At 37.3% G+C, this 24,528-nt stretch overlaps 1 protein-coding gene across 1 annotated transcript in view; it reads right to left on the bottom strand.

Moving 5' to 3' along the window:
• The window catches only part of DNAH8 (dynein axonemal heavy chain 8), a 332,740-nt gene that overhangs the window by 101,702 nt on the left and 206,510 nt on the right, over positions 1-24,528 (bottom strand). Inside the window, exons 66-76 of the mRNA XM_055113566.2 lie at positions 23,778-23,896; positions 21,417-21,520; positions 20,001-20,177; positions 17,969-18,136; positions 17,235-17,450; positions 13,861-13,998; positions 12,185-12,312; positions 11,206-11,377; positions 9,150-9,305; positions 5,688-5,843; positions 3,356-3,538 (exon numbers count right to left, since the gene is read on the bottom strand). Of these exons, the coding sequence (XP_054969541.2) occupies positions 3,356-3,538; positions 5,688-5,843; positions 9,150-9,305; positions 11,206-11,377; positions 12,185-12,312; positions 13,861-13,998; positions 17,235-17,450; positions 17,969-18,136; positions 20,001-20,177; positions 21,417-21,520; positions 23,778-23,896 (1,717 nt within the window). The remainder of the gene's footprint in view (positions 1-3,355; positions 3,539-5,687; positions 5,844-9,149; positions 9,306-11,205; positions 11,378-12,184; positions 12,313-13,860; positions 13,999-17,234; positions 17,451-17,968; positions 18,137-20,000; positions 20,178-21,416; positions 21,521-23,777; positions 23,897-24,528) is intronic.

Below are 24,528 nucleotides of genomic sequence, written 5' to 3'. Positions count from 1 at the left end.
TTTGCCCAATTACCCCAAGCTCTCTTGCCAGCTTTAAGTTTATAAATAGCATGTCCCATTCTCTTGGCCCTGTTCCCACACTGCTTCTGTAAGAAATGCTATCTTTATTTGCAGTCAGAACAAGTAGAAACAAAAAGGCAATAATACCAAGAAGCCAAGGGGCTACCCAGATTAAATGTGAGTTCTTGGCCTGGTTCCTATGGGAGCACCAGGTACCTGGTTTGGCACAGCCAATTGCCAATACAAACCCATTTTCCATTTTTTTTGTATCTCCTTCTACTGAGGGCAAACTTGAATGTTTACAGGGGTTTTTTTCTTCTTACATAAAATGATATATTTTTTAAATTATATTTTGAAAAAATTTCAAGCATTCAAAAAGTTGCAAGCCTAGTGCAAGGAACTTTCATATAGCTTTCACTTAGATTCACCAAATCACATTTTGCTTTATCACTATATCTCTATAGAATACATAATGTTGTCATTATTGTTATTGTTGTTATCATTATTATTACTGCTGAATCACTCGTGGATGTCATGTCCTTTTACCCCTAAACACTTTAGCAAATCTCTGAAGAACCAGGTCATTCTTTTACATAAGCGTAGCCCAATATTCAAATTCAGGAAATTTAACACTGATACCGATGTGTCGGTATCACTGATACTCTCACTAAACACAGAGTCTACATTGAAATCTCAATAATCTCAATAATATTCCTTACAACATTTTTCTTCTGATTTTATACAGAATCACATGCTGCACTTAGAATTACGTTAAAAGAAGGTGTTTTAAAACTTATTTGGGAAGGTTTCTGGGAAAATTGCTTCAGAAATTTCATCATTTTCAGAAAGTCTTCCTGAACCAGTCAATCAAAAGCCATGGCACAGCCTTTATCTGTACATCTAATGTAGTTTGTTTTGTTTTTTGTTTTCTTGTGATTTTTTTTCTGTGCGTGTTTTTTGTTTTGTTTTGTTTTGTTTTGTTTTTTTGAGATGGAGTCTCCCTCTGACGCCCAGGCTAGGATACAGTGGTGTGATCTCGGCTCACTGCAACCTCTGCCGCCCAGGTTCAAGCAATTCTCCTGCCTCAGACTCCCGAGTAGCTGAGACTACAGGCGTGCACCACCACGTCTGGCTAATTTTTGTATTTTTAGTAGAGACGGGGTTTCACCGTGTTGGCCAGGCTGGTCTCAAACTCTTGACCTCAGGTAATCCACCTGCCTCAACCTTCCAAAGTGCTAAGAATACAGGGGTGAGCCACCACGCCTGGCCTCTAATATAGTTTGTATCACAATCTATCAGTAGATTACTTCCCTCCAACTACGGTTTATGCATCTAGAAAACAGATACATAAGCTTTCCTATTCATTTTTGTATTATTGACAGTACTTATCTTGTGGCTTTGTAGAGAAGAAACTCAACCCAATAAATATTTGTCAAACTGAAATGTGCTGAATTTAGTCCAATTTCTTTATTTTACATTTGGAAAAGCCAAGGACCCAGAAATATGAACTCTGAATAACAAGGGTATTAGGCCGGTCTCTGCCAGTAACTAGCTGTGTGTTAAAACAGCCTAATACCCTTGTCCTCCAACTCCAAGACTAGTGTTATTGCCATTGTACTTACAGGGTGGCAGGATTTGATGGGGTGATAAAGAGCATTGCTGTATTTGCAGGGAAATAACCAGTTAGTCATTTTCATTAAAATGGTCACCCCTGGGTGGCAGTATAGGAATACATGGACAAAATGAAATCATATTAGCTTCCTTTTCTGGATATGGAAAAACAGATATCATAGCACAGTGGACTCTTGCTAAACTTCATAGCAGGACCTGTAAACCTTATCTAGGAGGCTTGGCAGGCTGCAAAGTCCATGTGCTGTTATAGACCGAGACCCTTATTTTCTTTGGTCTCCATTTGCTCATCTGTAAAAATGTGGGTATAATAGTAGTATTGTTAGGAGGGTTAAATATAATGTTTAGAATACCCTCCTGCATATTAAATGTGCAATTTTTTCTCCAGCAAGGTTGCTATGAGCATCTTAGCACATCTCTTGAAGAGGAAGCTAGGGAATAAGAAGAGTGGGTGTGGGGAGCCCTGGGGACCTTTAGACAGTGGAGTTGCTTGACTTCTGGAGGTTAGTGCAGCCTGCATGGGGGATCTAGACCAGCGAGGAATCATCTCAAAATAAACCCACAGCACCAATTAGACCACAAGGGACTAACTGTCAACAGTTAACAGCATGTGATCCTGAGAGGCGATGGGAACAGTGAATTGCCGGGCCAGGGCCATCTCCGCCTGGCTGTGGAAGAGGAACAGGTTCCCTTCCTGGACTGCATAAGCCCCAGGTTTGTTGGAAACCAAGATCAAACAACTAAGAGAGTCAAAGCTGAGACTGTGCCCTTTTCACTCCACCAGACCAGCCACCTTTCAAGGGCCTGTGCCTGTGGTGAACTGTCTACGAGCCAGGTAGGATGTTGCCTTTCACTGAGTCTACTTCTTTGGTGTCTGTGTCATTTCCCTCTCCCTTCTTGGATGTCTCTCCTGTGTTTGGGACCCTGGATTCACATCTCCTCTTTTCCCTCCTCTGTCTGTTTTCCTCCCTTGTCATTCTTTTTCTCACCCATCCACTTCATGCCTTGCTGCTCTTATTATTTCTAACCTTGCCTTTGTCTTGAATCTTTAATTCTAAAATTAATTACTTTATCATATTTTATGCAAATGTACTTTATAATGCAGATACATAAAATTATATTTTTATGCAATTATATTTTATGCATAAAACAATGTTTTCTGAGCTTCAACTTAAAAATTAGTTTAATCTTGTATCAGTCTCTTAAAATCCTCCAGTCCTAAGTTGTTCTTCGTTTTATTAGAACCGTCAGTTAGACATAATTTCCCTGCTTTAGTGCAGGAAAATTTAATTAAAAATAAAGGTATGGCTCCCTATATCATTAGATTATTGGATTGTAGTAGTTGAAACTACTACAGTGGAAAGAAGAGCCATTCAGAGGAATTTCTTTTTCTCTCAATCATTGTTTTATTGATGTTTTCAGGTGTCCCCAAGACAAGGACTATAGATAAGAGAGTCAGTACACCTAGAAGTTTAAAGACAGAAGTAGAAAGAGAGGGGTGTGTGTGTGTGTGTGTGTGTGTGTGTGTGTGTGTGTTTCAGGCTGGATGAGAAGATGAGTTACATGATTTCTTGACAGGAATTAAGGCTGCAAAATAAATATTTATGTTAACAAGGATAAATATGGTTTTAAAAATTTTTTTTCTTTTTCACATACTTAGCAATTTCTCAATACATTTTAAGCATGTATTATAAGCAGAAATTCTTTACCTTGAGAGAGAGATTACCTGTTTCTCTGTTAGAATGACTCTCCTTAGTAACTGATTCTCAAGTCCTTTCATTGTAACAGTGAAATCAATGACTGACGTTTTAGCATTAATCTCTGGGGTAAAGGCAGGATTTGGTAACTTCGTAGTAATGTAAAGTTTAAATGTATCCATGATATCACATTCCTTATCACCGACTTTCACCTACATAAATCCACATATAAAATTAAAAACAGCTTAAAGGACAGGGAAAGGAACTTGGGTTCAATTTAGAAAAGAATTTACCTGTCAGTGCTGTGAAGCTTGAATAAATTGGGAAGGAAAGTTACAAAATTTTAATCACTGATCTTAAATAATAAAGCCTATTCAATTTAGAATAATTTAGAATTGTAGTCCTGCCTGGCGATGTTTTTAGCAATGATACCAAGCAAATCAAATGAAAAAGTTATCCAAAACAAACGGTGAATAAAGGAAAACTTAGACACATCTAAGATTTGATTTTAACATTTTAGCAAGTACTTATCACTCCCATCAATTGTTTGTAGTACAGGAGCCGCTATTTTTTCTCCAGTTAAGAAAATTGTTTCCTACTATGGAAATTTGATGTGTTTATAGGAAATTTTGTTTTTTGAATTTCATAGGTATATCTGAAGCATATTTGACAACAGAAAAAGTTGATGTAATTTTCAAAGGAAAAACGCCAACTTTTTTCAAAAAGGTAACATTTATCTTCAACACTACTATTTGCAGCATGTTGAAAAAACAATTGGTTTTTGCTATCTAAAAATCAAGTGGCAATCGTAGAATTTTTAAATGACTTAAATCTCTGGTTAATCTTAATTCTGCCCGTGACCGAAAACATCACTAAGACCACCATCACATTCTAAGGCATTATGCCTTCACATTGCAGATAAAAATCTAGGATCTTTTAAAAGACCTTCAGGAATAGAGATTCTATAACCTCCTTTGGCATATTAAATATGCCATATAAGATAAGCCAGACACAGATAAACACTGTATGATCTCACATGTGAAATCTTAAAAAGTCAAACTCATAGAAGCAGAGAATAGAACAGTGGTTGCCAGCAAAATAGGGGATGGGAGAAATGGGGAGATGTTGGTCAAAGGGTACAAACTTTCAGTGATAAGATGAACAAGTTTCAGGTATCTAAGGTACAGCATGTGTGGTGATGGAAGTGTTAATTAATTTGATTGTGGTAATCATTATACAACGTATATGTATACCAAATCATCACATTGTACAGTTTAAATATATATGATCTTTACTGGTGGATTAAACCTTTTTAAATGCAGTTCAAAATTGTGGATGAGTCCATAATATCCAAGCCAGTCACCAAAATTTTGTTCTTAGCTTCTTTTTATGAAAAAGAAAAATTCTACCCTGTAATCTTATAGAATGATGCTAACCTTCAGAACACTAACTGCGTTTTATTTATTTTTCTCCCTATAAACTCATAAAGGCTTAAGTATATATTGGATGCTCCATAAACCTTTGCTGAATGAATTTTTTTAAATGTGGCATATAAAAGATTTTCACATTATGAAGAAAATTTTTCTGAATAAATCTGTCTTTGTTTAATGAGAAAATATTCATTTTTACTTATTCACTGATACTCATGAAATTAAGTTGTCCAAAGTAATAAACACCCAATCAGAAATGCTGTTATAAAACTTAAAAAGCCTAAAGGTAGAGAATGACACAAATTAAACATGAAACACTTATACATATTGAAAACAATTCATCACCAACAATTGAGAACAATATTCTATAGCTTCCAACAAAGTCAATGAGTTTAGACTGAAAATAAAGAGATAAATGACCAAATCAATGTGTTTATTAAAATGACTTTATTAAATCAATGACTTTACCAAATCAATGACTTTATTAAAATGTCATTTTCTCCAGGGAAGAAATCCGGGTTATTTTGTAAAAATGTATACATATAAGGCTTGCAAAACCAATATCTAGAGTTGCTTAAACATATATATACTGTGTGTTACACTAACATATTAAGACCAGACAATGTGTTTCCTTAATGTTACTTAGCTTTAGCTAAACGACTACACTTATCAAAATATTGCCCCCACCTCAGAAATTTTTATACGCTATAAAAAATAAAAGGAAACACTGAAGTATCAGTCTGGAAATAGTTTATTTCCGACGTACCAAATACTACTGCCTAAAGGAAATTGCATTTGCTGCTATGCTCAAAAAGATAAGTAGATGTCACCATTGTTCTTTTCTTTCTTTCTCTTTCTTAATTTCTTTTCTTTTTTTCTTTTTCTTTTCTTTCTTTCTTTCTTTTTTTTTTTTTTTTTTAACAAAGCTCACCTTGAAAGTGGTGCCCGATTTAATAAAATTCTTTTCTAATACATTATCCAAGGCTGGATCCAGCTCTTCACGAATGTCCTCAATGAGAAGGGGTCGGCCCAAGGAAAGGCTGTCCTCCAAGTGTGTGCGAAAATATTTATGGTTCAGAGATGTCACCTAAACAGAAAGAACTCATTGGTCTATCTGTGTTACAAAGAATGTGCCCATTGCTAAGGGAAATCGAGAGATTTGTTGGACAGGTAATCAAGAATTTTAAGGGCAATAGAGGAAGACTTACTTAAAAAAATTAAAGTAACATACAAAAATTAATTTCTAAAACTTGGTGAGTCATGATTTTGTTGAATGGGGTCTGGATGTGTAATGGGGTCTCTCTGATCAAAAGAGGAGGGTTAAGGGGCATTGCTCAGATGCAATGTCAGAGTTCTACTCCTGACAGATGGAAGAGAATAATCAAGGATTAATCTTTTCAAACTTACATAGCTATAATCGCTCAGAGAAAGCAAAGCAACTTGCATATCTGGATATTCATTTATTTTCTCAGGACCCCTACGAGATGAGTAAGTGATAAAAAGTAAACATAAGAATGTCAGAAATGATATATTGAGTCGCACTGAGGGTCTATCCATGTATTCTGTCTCCTATTGGCACTGGGAAGAATTTAACACTTTCCATAAAGTCAATCTATAAGACTAGACATTCACTTTATATATGCTTACATTTTTTTAAAACTGCAATTCTGAATTCCTGGTTGGGTCTTCCATGTTTAGATTAACGCGTTTGTTATTAGTTAAAATAGACACACTGTAGTGGTTGATCTCTGCATGAGCCAATTGGATTTGAACCCTTACTTCGCCTAGGATCCCACCCCCTGCCTAACTGTGAAGATTCCCAAAGGCTCATTTCTCAACTTTTTGTATCCTATCTTCTGAATTCAACTAATGCCTTAGGCTATTATGGGTGCAGACCATAAGACGCAAGGAAGAATCCACTGGGACAACAGGCGATTAGGAGAATGGAATTAAATATGTATCTCTCAATTACTATGATAAAAAGAAGATATGAAATATAACAATTAAATCAGCCTACTTTTATCCTGTTTTGATTAAAAAGGAAATAACTAAAAAAAAATTCTGCACATGAAGGAAGTTGTTTCCCTGGATGAATAGCTTTCTTCATACAAATAATGTGCTGTAAAGACCTTCCTGTAAGTTAATAAGGTAAAAGAACCTAAACAAAGAACTTTAATGAACTTAATAAACAAGGTGAAGAAAAGCACCAGTAAGACTAAATTTGCTTATATCTTGCTTTATTTCTCAAGGGGTAAATTCTATTTTTGTGATTTCTTTCCCAAGTAAGGACATAATTATCTTCAGTCATCTTCAATGTCTTTTAGAAACTTGAAATAGTATTTTGGAATCCCAATTTCAGGTTTATTTCACTGGATTTTTCTTGTGAAACACTATGTGGTAGCCACCCCCAGAGCCTGGTTCACCTGTGCAAAGACTGGTATTGGGTCTTTACAAGGTGACCAGTGAATTCCTGATAGGGAGACTTGGTAAATACATCCTCTTTCCACAAGTCAGAGCTGTAGGTCCTGGAGATGGCATTGAAGGTAGCCTTGGCAAAGCTGCCAAGGTTGACCACCACCCTGGGCATATAAACTATGCTTTGTTTTTCATTTGCATGTGTTTGTACATGTGCTTATCCACATAAGAAAATAATGTTTTCTGAGTAAGGAGAATACAATTCAGTCTATTTCCATCCCAGCAGTGGATGGTTTTTAAAATAAGGAAGAGTTTCAGGCATATTTCTATTCCTTCCACAAGAAGGTTCCTGGGACTGGGTTGCATCAGAAAGGACATTAGTGAAGACTATCAGTAAATTTAATCCAGAAATGGAGAGATAAAGCTAAGATCAGAAAAAATAGCAGCATTCATGTCCAAGTGATACAGGAGCATGCATTGAGCTAAGGATGTCCAGGCAAGGTTCCAAGAATAAGATGAGCAGGGAGATTGAAAGCCAGGGGAGCCAAGGGGAATGGGGCCAGGGACAAGTTATAGTTGACCTGGCTGCAGAAACTAAGAACAGAAGTGTTCTGGTATACCACATTTGTGCACCCCTGAAAATGTGGCTCCTAAGAAGCTTCGTGGAAATGGACACTATTTCTTTTAACTCTTCTCTTCTATTTACACTGCCTGGTCCATTCTAGGATTTCCCTGGGTTTTCTTAGTAAACATAGGCTGATGTATCGTGTTCTGGAGTATTGATGAGGTGGGGTATTTAGGTGTGCTTCCCAGCACTGGGCTGTATCCACTTGGATGAGAAGCACTGATCTCAGGAGGAAATCTTTCAATATTTCACCACTAAATATGATGTTTGTTATGGCTTTTTGTAAAAAGAAACTCTTTATCTAATTAAGGAAGATCTCTCCCAGTTTGCTGGAAATTTGATCATGAATGGGCATTGAATTTTACCAAGTGCTTTTTTTCATATTCATCAAGATGACCACATTATTTTCCTGGTTCTTTTTTTCTATAATGATGACACACTTTGATTAATTCACTTAAATTCAATAAATATCAGAATTCCTACTCAAAAAGAGCAGTGCAGAACATGTAAAGATGAATAAAACTTGGCCAAAAAGGAGTTCATGGTACAATAGAAATAAAAGATAAATGTGCAAAGAACAATAATTTAAGTCAGATTCTAAGTCCACAACAGAAGTGCAAACAAGACATTGTGAGGATTCAGGACAGGTTATACTGAGCTGGGGACACAGAAAAGTCTTGATGGAGGTAGTGGTGGATGTGGACTTTGAAGAATATCTGAGATTTTTATCTGGGATATAAGTGGAGGTAGAGAAAGACATTTTGGTTAGTAGAAATAGTATAAGCAAAAATATGGGGACACGGGGTTTAGAGCACTGGGAACAGTGTCTAGGAAACACTGAATATCCCACATTGGTAGTTGAATTAAAATATCAATAGTAACAGAATCCCTAAGGGAGTCAGGAATGTTGGAATCCTGCCCTTGTCTACTCCCACCTTAAAATTAACACCTTATTAGATGCAAGCACCAAAGCTGGACTCAGTAAGCTACATAGTACCAAGAGCCTGAGCAAGGTTGGCATGAATGGTCTTGAACTGAGGGATCACAATGTTCTATTTGCCACTTTCCTATAGGCCCAAACCCAAGGCCCGGAACAAAAGCCACATTCGACATTAGCAAAAGCAATGGAGTCAGGGAAATGTACAAAGAGAGGGGGAGGGAGGATCCAAAGAGAGTACAAAAGAGAGAAAAGAATCAGAGCTGTTGCCCCAAATTGCTGTTACAAAACTCAAGAGTGTGAATTAGCAAACATTTGTCACGGAGATGACAACTTTATGACTGCAGATTCAATCAAAATTTTGAAAAAGTTTCATGATTCCAAGATTACTTTCCCCTGCATCAAATGCTACATACCTGTAAATCATTTTCTTTTTCCTTTGATTTAATCCAAGTTTTGCCTTGAGTTTGTGGGTCTATGAGGAGTGGGTATCTGGTGGCCTTTGTCACAATAATGCCATTCTGAATTGAGAGATCATCTCCTGGTAATCCCTGTAGCCCCCACTCACCAATCTGAACAACAGGAAATGGATATCACCATTCAAAGGAGAACAGGAATGCCCTCATTAGTAATTAAAAGTACTATAAAGTAAAATAATTTAAAATGTGGACATTATTTTCCTTTGAGACTATGCAACTTGTACTTCAAAAAAAGCAAACTTGTAAATGTGAATCAAATAACATTCACATTAAAAAAAAACAAATTTATTATCTAATGAATCCCTTCTTTAATTACCCAAGACAAGGTTTATCCTTTTGCATTGTATTTTCATACTTAGGGAAATCATAGCAAGTTGATTGCATATTAAACCTGATTTGGGGTTAATGGAGATAGTGAATATAATGAAATGTCAGAGAAGAAGGTAAGTCCCAGGCAATTAGCCCCTGATAGCTTCCCCTTCCGGCCCTTTGGTTCTGCCCACATGGTGTATGGGTGATTGCATAGCTGGAGATAAATTAGATGAGTCATTATATTGGCCGGAGCTCATCAATGACACTTTTGTGAATACTTCCTTCTCCAAATTTAGAGGGGATTGCCAGCCTCCCACCATGTGATCAATAAAATCACCGGGCCAGGCGCAGTGGTTCATGCCTATAATCCCAGCATTTTGGGAGTCTCGGAGGGTCACTTGAGCCCAGGAATTTGAGGCTGCTGTGAGCCATGATCACACCACTGCACTTCAGTCTGGGCTACAGAGCAAGACTTTGTCTCTAAAAAAAATAAAATAAAATAAAATAAAATAAGATAAGATAAAATAAAATAAAATAAAATAAAGTAAAATAAGATAATCGGAGATCCAATGAGCCAACCAGCCTCCACCTTTGTTAAATTATCCCAGGACCCCCAAAGGCCATAATTAATAAAGAATATTCTGGCCCACTTTGCTTCACCAGTGCCCAGTGCATCTCCAAGACATAATCTATTCCCTGTAAGGGTGAATTCAACAATGTTCGAATTGGAAAAGATTAGTTTTTAACTTTTAAATACAGATAACATGAAATTAATAGCTTGGCATCCCCTAAGGAAACAGCAACTGGAGAGCAGATTTGCAAACCAGAAAAGCAACTCATGAATACAAATTGCCTGGAAAGCATTTATTACCACAGAAGCTCTGCAAGATATACTGGAAATTGACAGTGGCATCAAATTCCCAGCAAGGAAGGTTAGTATGAAAGGACTTGCTATTACTTAGGGTCACCAGAACACGCTATTGTGTTACGTTATTAGACACTAAAAAAGATAGCAAATAATGAAAATAAGGTTAATACCAGCACAGATGATGCCTACATTTGCCTAAAATGTTTGAAAGAGAGTATGACTTCACAGGAGTGGTGTAAATAATGAAGAGTTATAAGAAGGGCCCAGTATTAGCAAGCTGATATCTCTCAAATGATCTTTCAGTTCATAGCAATGCAATTGGTCTTAATTTGGAAGCAAGATTACTTAAAACGCAAAGAAACATTTACACCACAAAGAAAATTATTTTTAAAAAAACTCTTAAGCACTTTCAAAACAATCTTTCCAGTTAAAGAAAAAATTCAATGAACCTGGGTTTCTTTTTTTTTTTTTTTGGGATGGAGTTTCTCTCGTTGCCCAGTCTGGAGTGCAGTGGCGTGATCTCGGAACCATTGCCTCCCGGGTTGAAGCGATTCTCCTGCCTCAGCCTCCTGAGTAGCTGGGATTACAGGCATGCGCCATCATGCCCGGCTAACTTTTGTATTTTTAGTAGAGATGGGGATTTCACCATGTTGGTCAGGCTGGTCTTGAACTCCTGACCTCATGATCTGCCCTCCTCGGCCTCCCAAAGTGCTGGGATTACAGACGTGAGCCACCATGCCCAGCCGGGTTTCTTAGTAAGTAAGAAATAAAATGAGACTGAAATTCAAATAATATTGGGAAAGTAAAACTTACAGTTGGAGGATCCACCAACATTGAAATAAGATTCAGGTTTTCTGTGAAAGGAATTTTCCGTGCTCTCAACTCCATTTCCCATTGATCTTTAAGCAAATAGTTCCTAAATATCTGATTGAAAGGACCAAGGTAGGAAAGGAATCCCGTGCACAGCAGAATATCACCTACAAGTCTGTGAAGAAAAAACACAGAGCCCCCTCCCCAAAGTGAGTCACCTGACATTAAGTTGTTTGAGAGGTCACAGTTTTGCTCTGTTACTGGGTGAAATCCTTCTTTGCCCCTGCTTAATGCTTGGTAGCCAGGCATGGAAAAAGACCGTGCAAAGTGAAGCCCCAAACCCAAAAGTGGGTGGGAGTGGCCACAGGTGGGGTGGTCAGGAAGCAAGAAAGAAGGCTTCCTCCTGAAGCCTACAGGTCCTGAGCCTTGATACTGTGAGGAAAGTATCTTCCCCCATCCTGTCCCTTGGTCTTATTCAGATTTCAGTCTTGTGTTAAACCATTTTTTCTTTCCCCTCCCTTTTTATTTATTTATTTATTTATTTATATTTTTATTTTTTTGCCATTTTCTTGCTCCTCTCTCATTCCCCTCTCTTTTAAGTTTTCTAAGGACGCCAACAGACACCAGCAGAAGACAGCCTTGCATTTACAACAAACCATTGATCCACAACAAACCATTGATCCACACTTTCAAAATCACTGAGGTGAAGCATAGAGAACTGGAGTGGAGACGGCTCTGGCAAATCCAAACAATATCAAAAGCACTCTCATACTGAAAACCCACAGTGCTGAACCACAGCTGAGATGTAAAATATTTCACAAAATCTTCTTCACCCTCTATAGTATTTCACCTGAGAGTGCATGATTTAAGTTGCAAGCACTGTCATAGATGATGGGATTCAGAGATGAACACATGGAAATGGACTTTATGTTCTCTAATGTCACAAAGAAAGAGTGATTATGAAGAAGACCCAGATTCCCACCTATTAATCTGAGCTTTGAATTCTTTACTTTGCTGGGTCCACCGGATTTTTTCTCCACTCAGCCCATCGATGAGAGTGGAGGCGGCCTGCATCTTTTTCCGGCACGTATCAGCGTCATTAAGCAAATCCTGCAGCCATAATGGGAGAATGTCTCAAAAAACTTTTCTAAGTGCTTAACACAAACATCCATTATATTCACACATAAAAATACATGGGGGAATTTCTTACTTTGAAAAATAATATAACCTAAAATACAGTGTGCATTGAAACTTCACATATTAAATTTTGATCATTCATAATATAGTGATTTTACCTTACAAAATTTCAAGGAAAGCAATTTTGTAAGACAGAATCCAAATCACATAATTTATCTTTTAATCAGATAAATTACAATAGTATTTCTATTGAATATTTTCAAAACAGAATCAAATCAATAAGATTTGCCATTTTGATGTCTTGGATGCAGTAATAATCCCAAGTTCTTTGTCATTTACAAAGTATTTTCTCCTGGAAAAATCCCAGACAACAATAGCATGTAGCAGCTGGCTTGTATCAACTCTTAAGAGCCAATTGTTAAATTTTTAGAGTATTTGTGAGCTGGTGCTAAACACAGCCTTTATTAAAAATTAAACTATGTAAGCTTACAATTAAAAAATTATATTAAAAGCAAAAGTAATAAATAACAAAAGCTTGCTTCCTAATTATTTAAATGTTAATATTATCTATGGTTTTGAGGTTAAGACCGTTGTATCTGGATGGTGGAAATAGTATGCGATGGGGTACTGCCACGCACCTTTTCCCAAATCTGTGCTCAGTGACGTTACATTGGAGTTTAAAATTGCCAGTGACGGGAGTATTTACACCACAGAAATCAGCAAATATTACAAATCCAGACTTTCCTCTCCCCACACTGCACACTAGATTGTTAACATTTACCAGACCACCACTGCTTACAACCTATCCCAAGAGGTTATATTAGGATCCCCATTTTACAAACAGAGCTAGGTAGACTGCCCCTGTCTGGACTCTTGAGCCAAAGCTAAGCCATCATATCCCCTGTGACCTGCATGTACACATCCAGATGGCCGGTTCCTGCCTTAACTGACGACATTCCACCACAAAAGAAGTGAAAATGGCCTGTTCCTGCCTTAACTGATGACATTACCTTGTGAAATTCCTTTTCCTGGCTCATCTTAGCTCAAAAGCTCCCCCACTGAGCACCTGTGACCCCCACCCCTGCCCGCCAGAGAACAACCCCCTTTGACTGTAATTTTCCTTTACCTACCCAAATCCTATAAAACGGTCCCACCCGTCTCCCTTCGCTGACTCTTTTCGGACTCAGCTTGCCTGCACCCAGGTGAAATAAACAGCCTTGTTGCTCACACAAAGCCTGTTTGGTGGTCTCTTCACATGGACGCGCGTGAAAGCCCCAAACCACACAATTAACAAGTGTCTGAGTTGCATCTCAAACCCAGTTTTCTAACCCTCAAATCAGTGACGGTACAGCTTGATCAGTGAAAACACAAAAAATAATTTTGAGCACCAAAGATCCAAAACAGATAGGCATGCTGGCCAATATTTTTTCATCACAACCATTTGCCTGATTTCCAAATATAGCATGCTCTTGTGTAAAGTTTCAGTACACCGTTTTGGGGATTTTTTATATTTAATCTCACCATTTTCTCATTCATTGCTGCATCAAATTTTGCCTGTACTTTATCCAGCTCAGCTTGCTTCTCATCCAGCAGGGCTTGTGCCTTCCCTAACTCAGCATTAGCAACTGCTAACCGGCCTTCCTGCTTGGCCAGGTTGGCCTGAAAAGAAGAAGACGTGGTTAGTGTATTAGCTGCATGAAACAGTCATGATTGTAACTGGTAGATAACACAAATTACATAATTTCTGCACTAGACGGGACTTTCGAGCACATCTGTTTCCGTATCTTCAGCTGGGAAAGAAAAGCGTCTTGGAGGGTATTTCATTACTTTTAAATTTTTAATTACTGGCCAGGTGTGGTGGCTCATGCCTGTAATCCCAGAACTTTGAGAGGCTGAGGATCACTTGAGCCCAGTTCAAGACCAGCCTGGGCAAAATAGTGAGATCTTGTTTCTACAGAAAAATAGAAAAATTAGCTAGGTATGGTGGCATGCACCTGTAGTCCAAGCTACTCTGGAGGCTGAAGCAGGAGGATCGTTTGGGCCCCAGAGGTCGAGGCTGCAGTGAGCTGTGATCGCAACACTGCACTCCAGCCTGGGCGACAGAGTGAGACCCTGTCTCAAAATAAATTTTTTAATTATTAATGTTCAATAAGAAAACATGGAAAATGCAGCAATGTATAGAAAGGAGGACAAAAGTTACCCCAATATTTCTCAGACATAACCTGTGAGTATTGTGTTAGGAAGTAGGTAATTGGCATTTTGATTTTTTTTCATTTCATTTCATTTCATTTCATTTTATGAAGGTCCCAAGTCCACATAACGTTAGTTATGTGACTGCATGATATTCTACGTGTTGGATGTATCATAATTAACCTTTTTCCTACTCACATACATTTGTCCACCCACCCATTTTTAGTTATTACAAATAATGTTGTGATAAATACTATTGGATATGTACACATTTAGGATTGTTACTTTGGTAACAATCCAATTTCAAAGATTCTGCAAGTGAAATTACTGTAACAGTAGTTTTTCATATTTTTCTAAGTCCTACAATGTGGTAATGATCTGCTTCCTGTAAATTTAAAATAATCAGTAAAATAATTTAGGCCCAAAGCCTTCTGGGGTAGAAGTTCTTTGATCCCTTTCTTATTTTCATTCTCAATGTTTATTTGAATTTAGCTCCTTTTCCCATAAAACTTTTATTTCATTTAGATTTTCTAATATATTAACATATAACTAGGTAATATTTGCAGCCTGGCACAGTGGCTCACACCTATAATCCTGGGAGCAGTTTGGGAGGCTGAGGTAGGAGGACTGCTTAAGCCCAGGAATTCAAGGCTACAGTAAGCTATGATTGCACCACTGCACTCCAGCCTGGGGGCCAGAATGAAACCCTGTCTCTTAAAAAACAATTACTTTATAATTATTTAAATCTTCACATCTAGAATTATGAGGATTTATCTTTCTATTTTCGTTTGTTTTCATTTTCTTCTTGATTAGATTTTCCAGGAATATTTCTTACAGTTTTGTTTTTGCAAAGCATAGGTTCTTAGATTTGCTCATTAATTCTGCTGCTTTTCTCTAATTTTTAATGTTATTTTTATTGGCTCTATTCTGCTTTCCTTAAATTTCATGTGTATGTATGCTTATGAGTGAGTATATACTTTAACTCTTCAGTGGAATGTTTAGTTTCTTTGATGTATGTAAGGGCTAAGAATGTACCATTTTGGCCATATCACAGAAGCTTTGGTAACTCGCTTATTTTCATCATTTCCTAATTAGGAATGACTGAGTTCATTTTAATGTAAGGTTTCCAGTATTATTGCTTATACTCAGAGAATGAGACCCCAGGATTTTTTGCTTTCAGGAATTTAATCAAGGTCCTCTTTTACCGTTGAATATAATTAATTCTTATAAATGTTTCTTGTACTCTAGAAATAATTTCATGTTCTTTGTTTATATTGAAGAAAGTTCAATGTAGTTATTCAACCTGAAAAATAGTATCATGTAAAATTTCTATATAATTACTAATTTATGCCTACTCGGGACTGCCTCTCTAATTTACAGGGCCCAGTGCAAAATGAAAAATGTGGGGCCCCTTGTTAAAAAAAATTATTAAGAATCTGAAGAGGGCAACAGCAGAGCATTAACACAAGGCCCTGTGTGCACACCCAAGAAGCTGGCCCTATGCCTACCAGGGGTAGCCACAATCTCAAATTACAATATTATTTTTGTTAATTTCATAGCATGTATCACAATCTCAAATTACAGTATTATGTTTGTTAATTTCCACTGAAAATACTAATGGATTTGGTTTATACAATTTTATGCTATTTTATTTATTGCATAACACATTATTTTAATTGTCTTCACTATGGATCATAATTTTTATCAACAAAGAATAGTTCTTTTCTGATGTGTGTGTGTGTTTTCTTTTTTTTCTTGAATTCTACATTTATTGTAAGATTTCTCCCTTAGTATCTTTTTGTTGGGGTGTGTTTTTTGTATTTTTCCTATCATTTCTCTTTGTTAAAACTTTTTATTTTAAATTGACTTTCTATTTTTCTCAAAGTTCCTCATGCACAGGTTTTAAAGGAGGCAGCCACTTCTCTAAGGCTTATGAAAAACAGTAACCCCCAGCCCACCGACTCATCATTATCCATTCCACAGAGCAACCACTTATAATACTTTTAGCTTTGTTGGGGTGGGAGATTGGGATGGGGCCCTGGAGGCAGTGTGTATCTGAGTGATACATTTCATGAATCCTTGCCCTCCTAAGAATCTCATTCTGTTCCCTCATCCATGAAGACCAGCTTTGGCCATTATGGAGTGCTTGGACCCCAGCATTTTCCTCCTCAAAACTCTGCATATGTTTTTTCATTATCTTCTAGTATTTAGGGTTGTGGGAAATCTGCAACATCTTGATTTGTCTTTTGTAAACAACCTTTTAGGTTTTGTCTGATTGCTTCTTAGATTGCATTTAAGGTTCTCCTTCTGTCTTTGAAATTTAAAACATTTCTAGGTGTCAAACCTAATTTTATAAGTTTTGTTTGAAATACAGTAATCAAATTCAACCTCCAAACCTAATCTCCAAACTTCAAAGAAATGGCAAGTTTTTCTTCTTATGACAGCTTGATTATTATTCCCAAGAAATTCATTTCCTGTGTAAGTTAACATGTTGGTTTCAGTCACTTGCCTGCATTGTCAAGAAACATGTAACAGATATAAAAAGAAGGAGAAACTTTGAGAGGACATAGAGAAAAAAGACAAATTTGGTAACAGGGACATCTACCTTTATTGGTCTAAACTACGCATTGTCTTTTAATAGCAGTAATACTGATGACTGATTTTATGAAATATTGATTTACTGGGAGAAGGAAGGAAACATTTACCTTCAGAGGCAACACTTCTCTATTGATGCCATAAAATATTGCCATAGCAAGTGTCCAAGACAGGAGACCAGCCACATTCCCACAGACTTTTTTGGCACTTTCAAAAGTATAATCATCCATATTAAAATATGGCTGTAGTAACTCAACAGTCTCTTCATTTATAGTGTCCTTAGGGAACTGCTGAAGGCTCCACAGGAATCCTGTTGCACTCATCAACTGAAAAATAGTATTATAACCTGTAAGTTCTGGAAGAAAATACTTTCTTCCTGAGTTAATATGTACTTCTAAATTGAATTTTCTCAAAGAAGTAATAGATGATTTGCTCTAAATACACAAATTGAGACTATTGGCAGTAGCCAACCTAAATCTGTAAATCACAAATTGTCTTCTGGATTCCATGTGGAAAGAGTAAAGAAGAAAAGCTATGTAAGTTTTCTTTCTGGTAAGTGCATCTGAATGCCACCAACCACACAAGCCACTTTTTGAAAACTGGGCTGGGTTGACACCAAGGCTGTGCCAATACTAGCCACCGGTTCTGGACAGATGTCATAAAAAGAAGGTATTTGGCTTTAAAATCTATCCCTCTTTACATTTTAGGTGATGGAGTTTAAGATAAACTTTTCAATACGCAATGATCAATTATTGTCTGCCAGTTTGTCTGGTCTATATTGAGTGTCCTGGGCTGAGGACGCCTGATGCAGCTCATAGGATTGACAATGATAGATTTTACTTACCTTTAATGACTCTCCCCATGATGGCTTACAGCAAGATTTTTCTGGATCCATAGTAACAGGGTCAATTTTCTTTTGAAATAGTAACAGAACACAGTCCATGATTCTCATAATAAGGTGTGGTGGTTTTGCAAGTTTCCTGACTGTGGCAATATCATTTGGCTTGATAGTCTATATTTGGGATTAAGGATCAATATTTTGTTTGTTGAGTGGTATTAATAGTTATATGGAAATCTAATACTTTTCAATAATTAAGATAGAAAACTTTAAAACATATTTTCTCTCCATTTCCAAGATTTTTGCTTAGTGGCTCTTTCATTGTTATTTTGGTATTTGTGTTTATTTGTATGTATTCTTCTTTTCCCTGTTGCTCCCAACGAATTGGTTTAAAATATCACTATCAGGCATTGCCATCATAGACCTCTGTTAATAAGTCCCACTGATATGTAACATTTAGATAACTTGCATCTTCAAAGCACAGGGTCTATATTAGGTGTGGATATTAAGAGAGGATACGAAGCCCTGAATATCAGAAACCTCACCTTTAGCCTTCATTGTGAGGGCTTCCCTGTCTATGGCAGGGGGAGGAATTACAAGGAGACAAGAAAATTACTGTAATATATGGCTCATAAAAACATTTTTGAAAATTTCTATCCATTGGCTGGGTTTGGATTAAGACATTGCCTGACCATCAAGGCAAGGACTGGGAGACCATATGATCAATAACATGTTCTAAGACTCCTTTGGTTCGGTGATCTCTTCCTTTTGTACGTTACAGTAAGACCCATAAAGGAAGTGGGGGTGCAGAATGTGTCCTGGTTATTGTGAAAATTTTATTAAATGATTATCATAGATTTATTCATTCATTTAACAATTGCAGGCATTCTCCCATATAAAACAAAGCAAACCAAAATAGTCTTGTCCTCATAACCTCCTGAAAATGGCAAAGAAAATACAATTACCCTACATAAGGATTTCTGCCATGACAGAAGCATGTGAGTGATAGGAAAACAAAGGAAGGCCTCGAAGAAGAACTGAAAACTTCCTAGGAGGAGTGAGGTCTGGGCCCAGATTTAAAGAATGACTCTAATTAGGCAATGAAAGTTAGGAAAAGCATTCCCAGCAGAGGTGGAGGCACGTTTAAAGGTAACAGATCCTGACCATTCTTCCAGAATCCTATACATTTTTCTGTATGACTGGATCGCATTGTGTGTAGGGACAAAATGACAAGAGATAAAGTTCAAGAGATAGACAGGAGCCAGGTCATCAGCAGGAACAGAAGCACTAATATTTATTGAGCACTTTCTATGTGCCTAGCATTTTGTATTAATTAATTTTAATGCTCACATTGATTCTTTAAGGATCAGTGAGAAATTATAATCCCCATAGAAACCCAAGAAAGTTAAGCAAATTTACTCCAGATCATCTATATGTACATACATACGTATATGTGTGTGTATTAGCAGCGTGTAAGTATATACACGTGTGTATATATGTGTGTATATATCCACACATATATATACATGCACATATATGTGTATGTATATGTGTGTGTGTATGTGTGTGTGTGTGTGTGTATTATATATAGAGGTTGAATGCAGGTCTGCCTGCCTCCAAAGCTGTGCCCCTTTTGCCTCACAGCTGTGGATGTCTAGCTCAGGACTTTATCCTAAGAGCAGTGGGAACCACAGGAAGATTTTAAAAGGGAGCATGACATAATCTGGAAAGGATGCTGGAGAAACTGAGCAGGCTCTCTGTGTAATCTGAATTTCTCATAGTTTAGGCCACTAACCACTAGCATTATTTCTCAGTTCTCATGGAAGACCAATCTGTGGGATGAAAATAATATAAGAGGGGAGGACTTTAAAAAAATTAGAACTTAGAAAACTGAATTAATTGACACATTTGTTTCCAGACTCAGAGATTATCAATCACATTAAGAATTCAATTCAGTTTTCTGATGAGTTAATTTCATGTAATGAAACATGAAGCCTTCTAGGACTTGTGTTGGAAGGGGTAACAATGCACTGCTCACATTCAGGGCTGCTTCTGCTTCTTCCAGTGCAGGTTTAGCTGCCTCAAGCTTGCTTTCAGCTTTCACTTTTTCACTATCAATTTCATCCACAATTTTTTGGGCTTTGTCCTTTACCTCCTGTACTTCATTTTTAATTTTGGCTGAAGCCTGAGCGCTTACTGTGACTTCTGCTAATACCTGTTAAGTTGAGGAAACACATGAAAGCAAATAGAAACCTTTCAAGCAAATTTATAGATCTGAATAGTGAGCAAATATTTATTCAACATAATATAAAACACGAATAAGAACAAACTTATTTCCTATCTAAGTTGTCTATATTTTAAGGTATATTAAAGTAAATTCCTTTGAGCAGTTCCTTGCAGTCTTCCATTTTCTAAGCTTTTCTTAGGCTTAGAATATATATATAAATAAATACTTAAAGCTTTCAGAAGAAATAGTATTTTCACTCTACAAATTTCTAGAAAATAAAACAATTCAAGTAAGTATCATAGAATAAGGGCAAAAAACCATTTTAAGCCTTGTATAATAACAATAAAAGAAGCTAATGTTTATTGAGTGCTTACCATATATGCCAGGACTATGCTTAAGTGCCTCCCCTATGTTAGTTCACTCATTTCAGCAACTGGCTAAGGATCAAGACTGAAGTATCTATTCTTAACTGACTCTTGGTGACTGGAAGCTGAAACTCTGAGACTAGAAGGCTGTATAATAGATAAAAAAGCAGCACATAGGCCGGGCACCGTGGCTCACGCCTGTAATCCCAGCACTTTGGGAGGCCGAGGCAGGCGGATCACAAAGTCAAGAGATTGAGACCATCCTGGCCAACATGGTGAAACCCCGTCTCTACTACAAATACAAAAATTAGGCAGGAGAATCGCTTGAACCCAGGAGGTGGAGGTTGCAGTGAGCCAAGATCATGCCACTGCACTCCAGCCTGGGCAACACAGCAAGACTCCGTCTCAAAAAAAAAAAAAAAAGAGAGAGAAAAAGCAGCACACATATATACCTATCTCCTTGAGAGGAGTATGGATTTTTCCTCTTTCTTTCTTCTAAAAAAAAAAAACTCTACCAACTCTTCCTCGATTTGGGCCATCCCAGAAACCTGGAACATACAGGGACCTTAAACAGAAGACCAAATATAACTCATAGTCAAGCAGAAATTTCATAAACAGATGAAAAAGAACGAGAGACAGAGTGAGAGAAGAAATAATAGTCTTAGGCCAAGTAGCAAAATTAATAGTTCAGGTATATGCTGGTATAAGTTAAACAAAAATGTCTAATGGTCTTTGTGAACACTATCTTACCAGGAATTGTCCATAGGTTTATACCCTGCTTGTTCTTTAGTACCATTTTAAAACAATGCATTTTAATATGGAAAAATATTCCTCATCAGTGATAAAATAAATGCAAACTCACTTCGTCTGCTTTTATGGAAGCCACTGCCAACTCCTTCTCCTTGACTGCAAGATCCTGAGAGAGTTTAGCAACAGATTCACTTGCCTCCATTAGTTTATCAAGACCTTTACAAATACACACATATATACCTTTACTGAGTACAGGTATATGCCTTCATCAAATATTTATTCAATATTCACTATTTATAAGGCACTGTATATGTAATATAACAAACACAAAATTGTAGACAAAAGCTTTAAAAATATACATGTCTTAAAAGCAACAATATTGACCATATTTCTGAGTTTCAACAGGAAGGCAAGGAAAATAGCTCTGACTGAAGAATATCACATAGCTACATTTAAGGGAAAGTCACAATGTCCTATTGAATAAGATTAGTTTGGCCAAGAAACTTATTTGACAAATTTATGCTCTCTGCGGCTTTGTAAACAGTTTGTAGCTATCATTTTTTGCCTTTGAATCATATTGCAGCTGAGGTGGCAAATGAAATAGAAAATATATTAACATTTTTGTGGTTCTCTTTGTTATAAAAATGAAAATAACTGTGAAAACTTATGTAATGGACTTTGCAACTTTTAGCACTGTAGAGAAAAAGAACTGGTTAACTGAATTGCTCACATTCCAACGGGTTCTAGGTAGTGCGATGTTGGTAAATATTTAAATCTGGATCACTGGGAAAAGGGGAAGCCCTCATCTGTATATCGTCCAATTTCTGTAGTGTAAACACTCCCACCATGGCTGATTTCAGGCTACCAAAAGATTCTCAGTACCACACTGTTATGTAATATTCCTACCACACAGACAGAAGTAAATAACCTCAAGAACATTGATATAAGAAAATAGAGTAGGCCGGGTGCGGTGGCTCACCCCTGTAATCCCAGAACTTTGGGAGGCCGAGGGGGGTGGATCACCTGAGGTCAGTTCAAAACCAGCCTGGCCAACATGGCAAAACCCTGTCTCTACTAAAAATACAAAACAAGCTGGGCATGGTGGCGCATGCCTGTAATCCCAGTTACTTGGGAGGCTGAGGCAGGAGAATTCCTTGAACCTGGGAGGCAGAGGTTGCAGTGAACAGAGATCACGCCATTGCACTCCAGCCTGGGCAACAGAGCAAAACTCTGTCTCAAAGAAAAAGAAAAAAAAAAGAGTAAAACTAAGAAGGGATGAGTTTGAGCATTTATTGCCTTTATTTTAAATCCAATTTGTTTAATTGTAAGTATACATGAGTTAATTTTTAATAAAAGTTCTGTTTAACAAGGAGATCACAAAATTCCTAAAAATTTAACATTGTGTTCTCAAAAGCCACTATGAGTTGGCTTCAGCACACTACTGATCTAAAGCATCATATAGGAAAGCTGCAAGAAGCTGAATCATGAGAAAACCGCAGAAGAAGCCTTCTTTCACAGTCTTCTCTCATAACTATGACTTCACAGACCTTGGCGCTGTTATGCTATGTGACCGAGTGGTTTTTGTTTTGATTTTTTCTTGAGACAGGGTCCCACTCTGTCACCTAGGCTGGAGTGTAGTGGTGCAATCTCAGTTCACTGCAGCCTTGACCTCCAGGGCTCAAGTGATCCTCCCACCTCAGCCTCCCAAGTAGCTTGGTCTACAGGCATGCACCACCACAATGCCTGACTAATTTTTATATTTTTGTAGCGACAGGGTTTCACCATGTTGCCCAGGCTGCTCTTGAACTCCTGGGCTCAAGTGATCCGCTTGCCTTGGCCTCTCAAAGTGTGGAATTACAGGCATCAGCCACCACACCCAGCCCCTCAAGTTTTATTTAGAACTTGAAAAATAAGAACTAAGGTGTTTTAGATTGTTTGGGCCACATGCTTTCTGGACATATAATCTCTTCCAATGTTTACTTTTGCTAGTTATACTACATATAGCAGACACTTGGAAAACGCTTAGGTACACAATCTCTTTTTGTTTTTATTTGTTTTTGCTTCTATTTTGCCTTTTTCTTTATTAGAAATGTAGGGAAAATTAACATGGCAAAGTTTATACAAATCAAGGCAAATCAAAATGAAACCAAAAACTGAAATTGTTGTCCATTCCCAAAAGCTGGCTTGTCCCCATCTGCCAGCAATGGCTCAGTGACTCAGCACAGGGGACCCAGAGTTGAAAGAGCCAGGAGAAATGGTTCTGCAGAAAAAATAGGCCACTTCTGTTTAGATTTTCTTCTGTTCAGAGTTTCTTGACAGGTCAAAATACCCTCAAGGGCATCCTTTAAAATTATCTACTACTAACAAAGTGAGTATTTCATTTTCAGACAAAATGTCCACCAAACAAAATATTGAGATCCCTATCAAATAAACCCTATTTCCATTCCATCCCATTCCATTCCATTCCTCTTACCAATATTCATACGTTCAGCCTGTTCATTAATGAATTTCACCTTTTCAGCATAAATGTTTTTATAACCATTTATAAATGAGAGGTAAGATTTGGGAGTCACATGTGCTCTTCGGCGGTATCTGAAAGCAGAACATTAAAAGGACCATTTCAATCATTGTGCGTACTCCCATAAAATGACACCTTTCCCAAGGTGAAATCAGTGTGATCATGTAGAGTGATTCACTAGCAGGAAGACAGGACTTGAGCAAGGTTTCTCAGAGGTGAAGTGGAAAAAGGACTAAATCTGTCTGATGTTTCGACCCTGAGGGGTCTTTGACTTCACCCTTAACTCCAACTCTGTTTCCTCATCTGGAAAATTGAGAAAACAATATCTGCTCTACCCCTCCCAGAATTTTGTGAAGATCAAATAAAATCGCATATATGAATCTATGTGAAAGCTGGTGTCAACAGTGCAAAACTTTAAGGTTCTGGACAAATATTAGGGATAAGTGGTTGAAATGAACTTGTGCTGTGATCCATTTTCATTCAAGTGATATTTGTTACAACCTCTTCACTGCTGGATATCAGCTGGGTGGGTTTACAGAAGCAAAAACCAATGTCTCCCAAGTTCACTGGATTGGCCTTGAAATCAAGGCAACCACACTCGATTCAAATGTCCACTTTATTGTGGCTTTATTACAAAAGGCATAATTTTATACAGAAGAAGCTCAAGTGAAAAAAGAGTTCTTCACGTACTATAAAATTATTTAAC

The sequence above is a fragment of the Pan paniscus genome, chromosome 5, assembly GCF_029289425.2.
Source record: "Pan paniscus chromosome 5, NHGRI_mPanPan1-v2.0_pri, whole genome shotgun sequence".
NCBI classification, from domain to species: domain Eukaryota; kingdom Metazoa; phylum Chordata; class Mammalia; order Primates; family Hominidae; genus Pan; species Pan paniscus.
The sequence above is the reverse complement of the archived record's forward strand: the minus strand, read 5'-3'. Positions and strand labels throughout refer to the sequence as shown.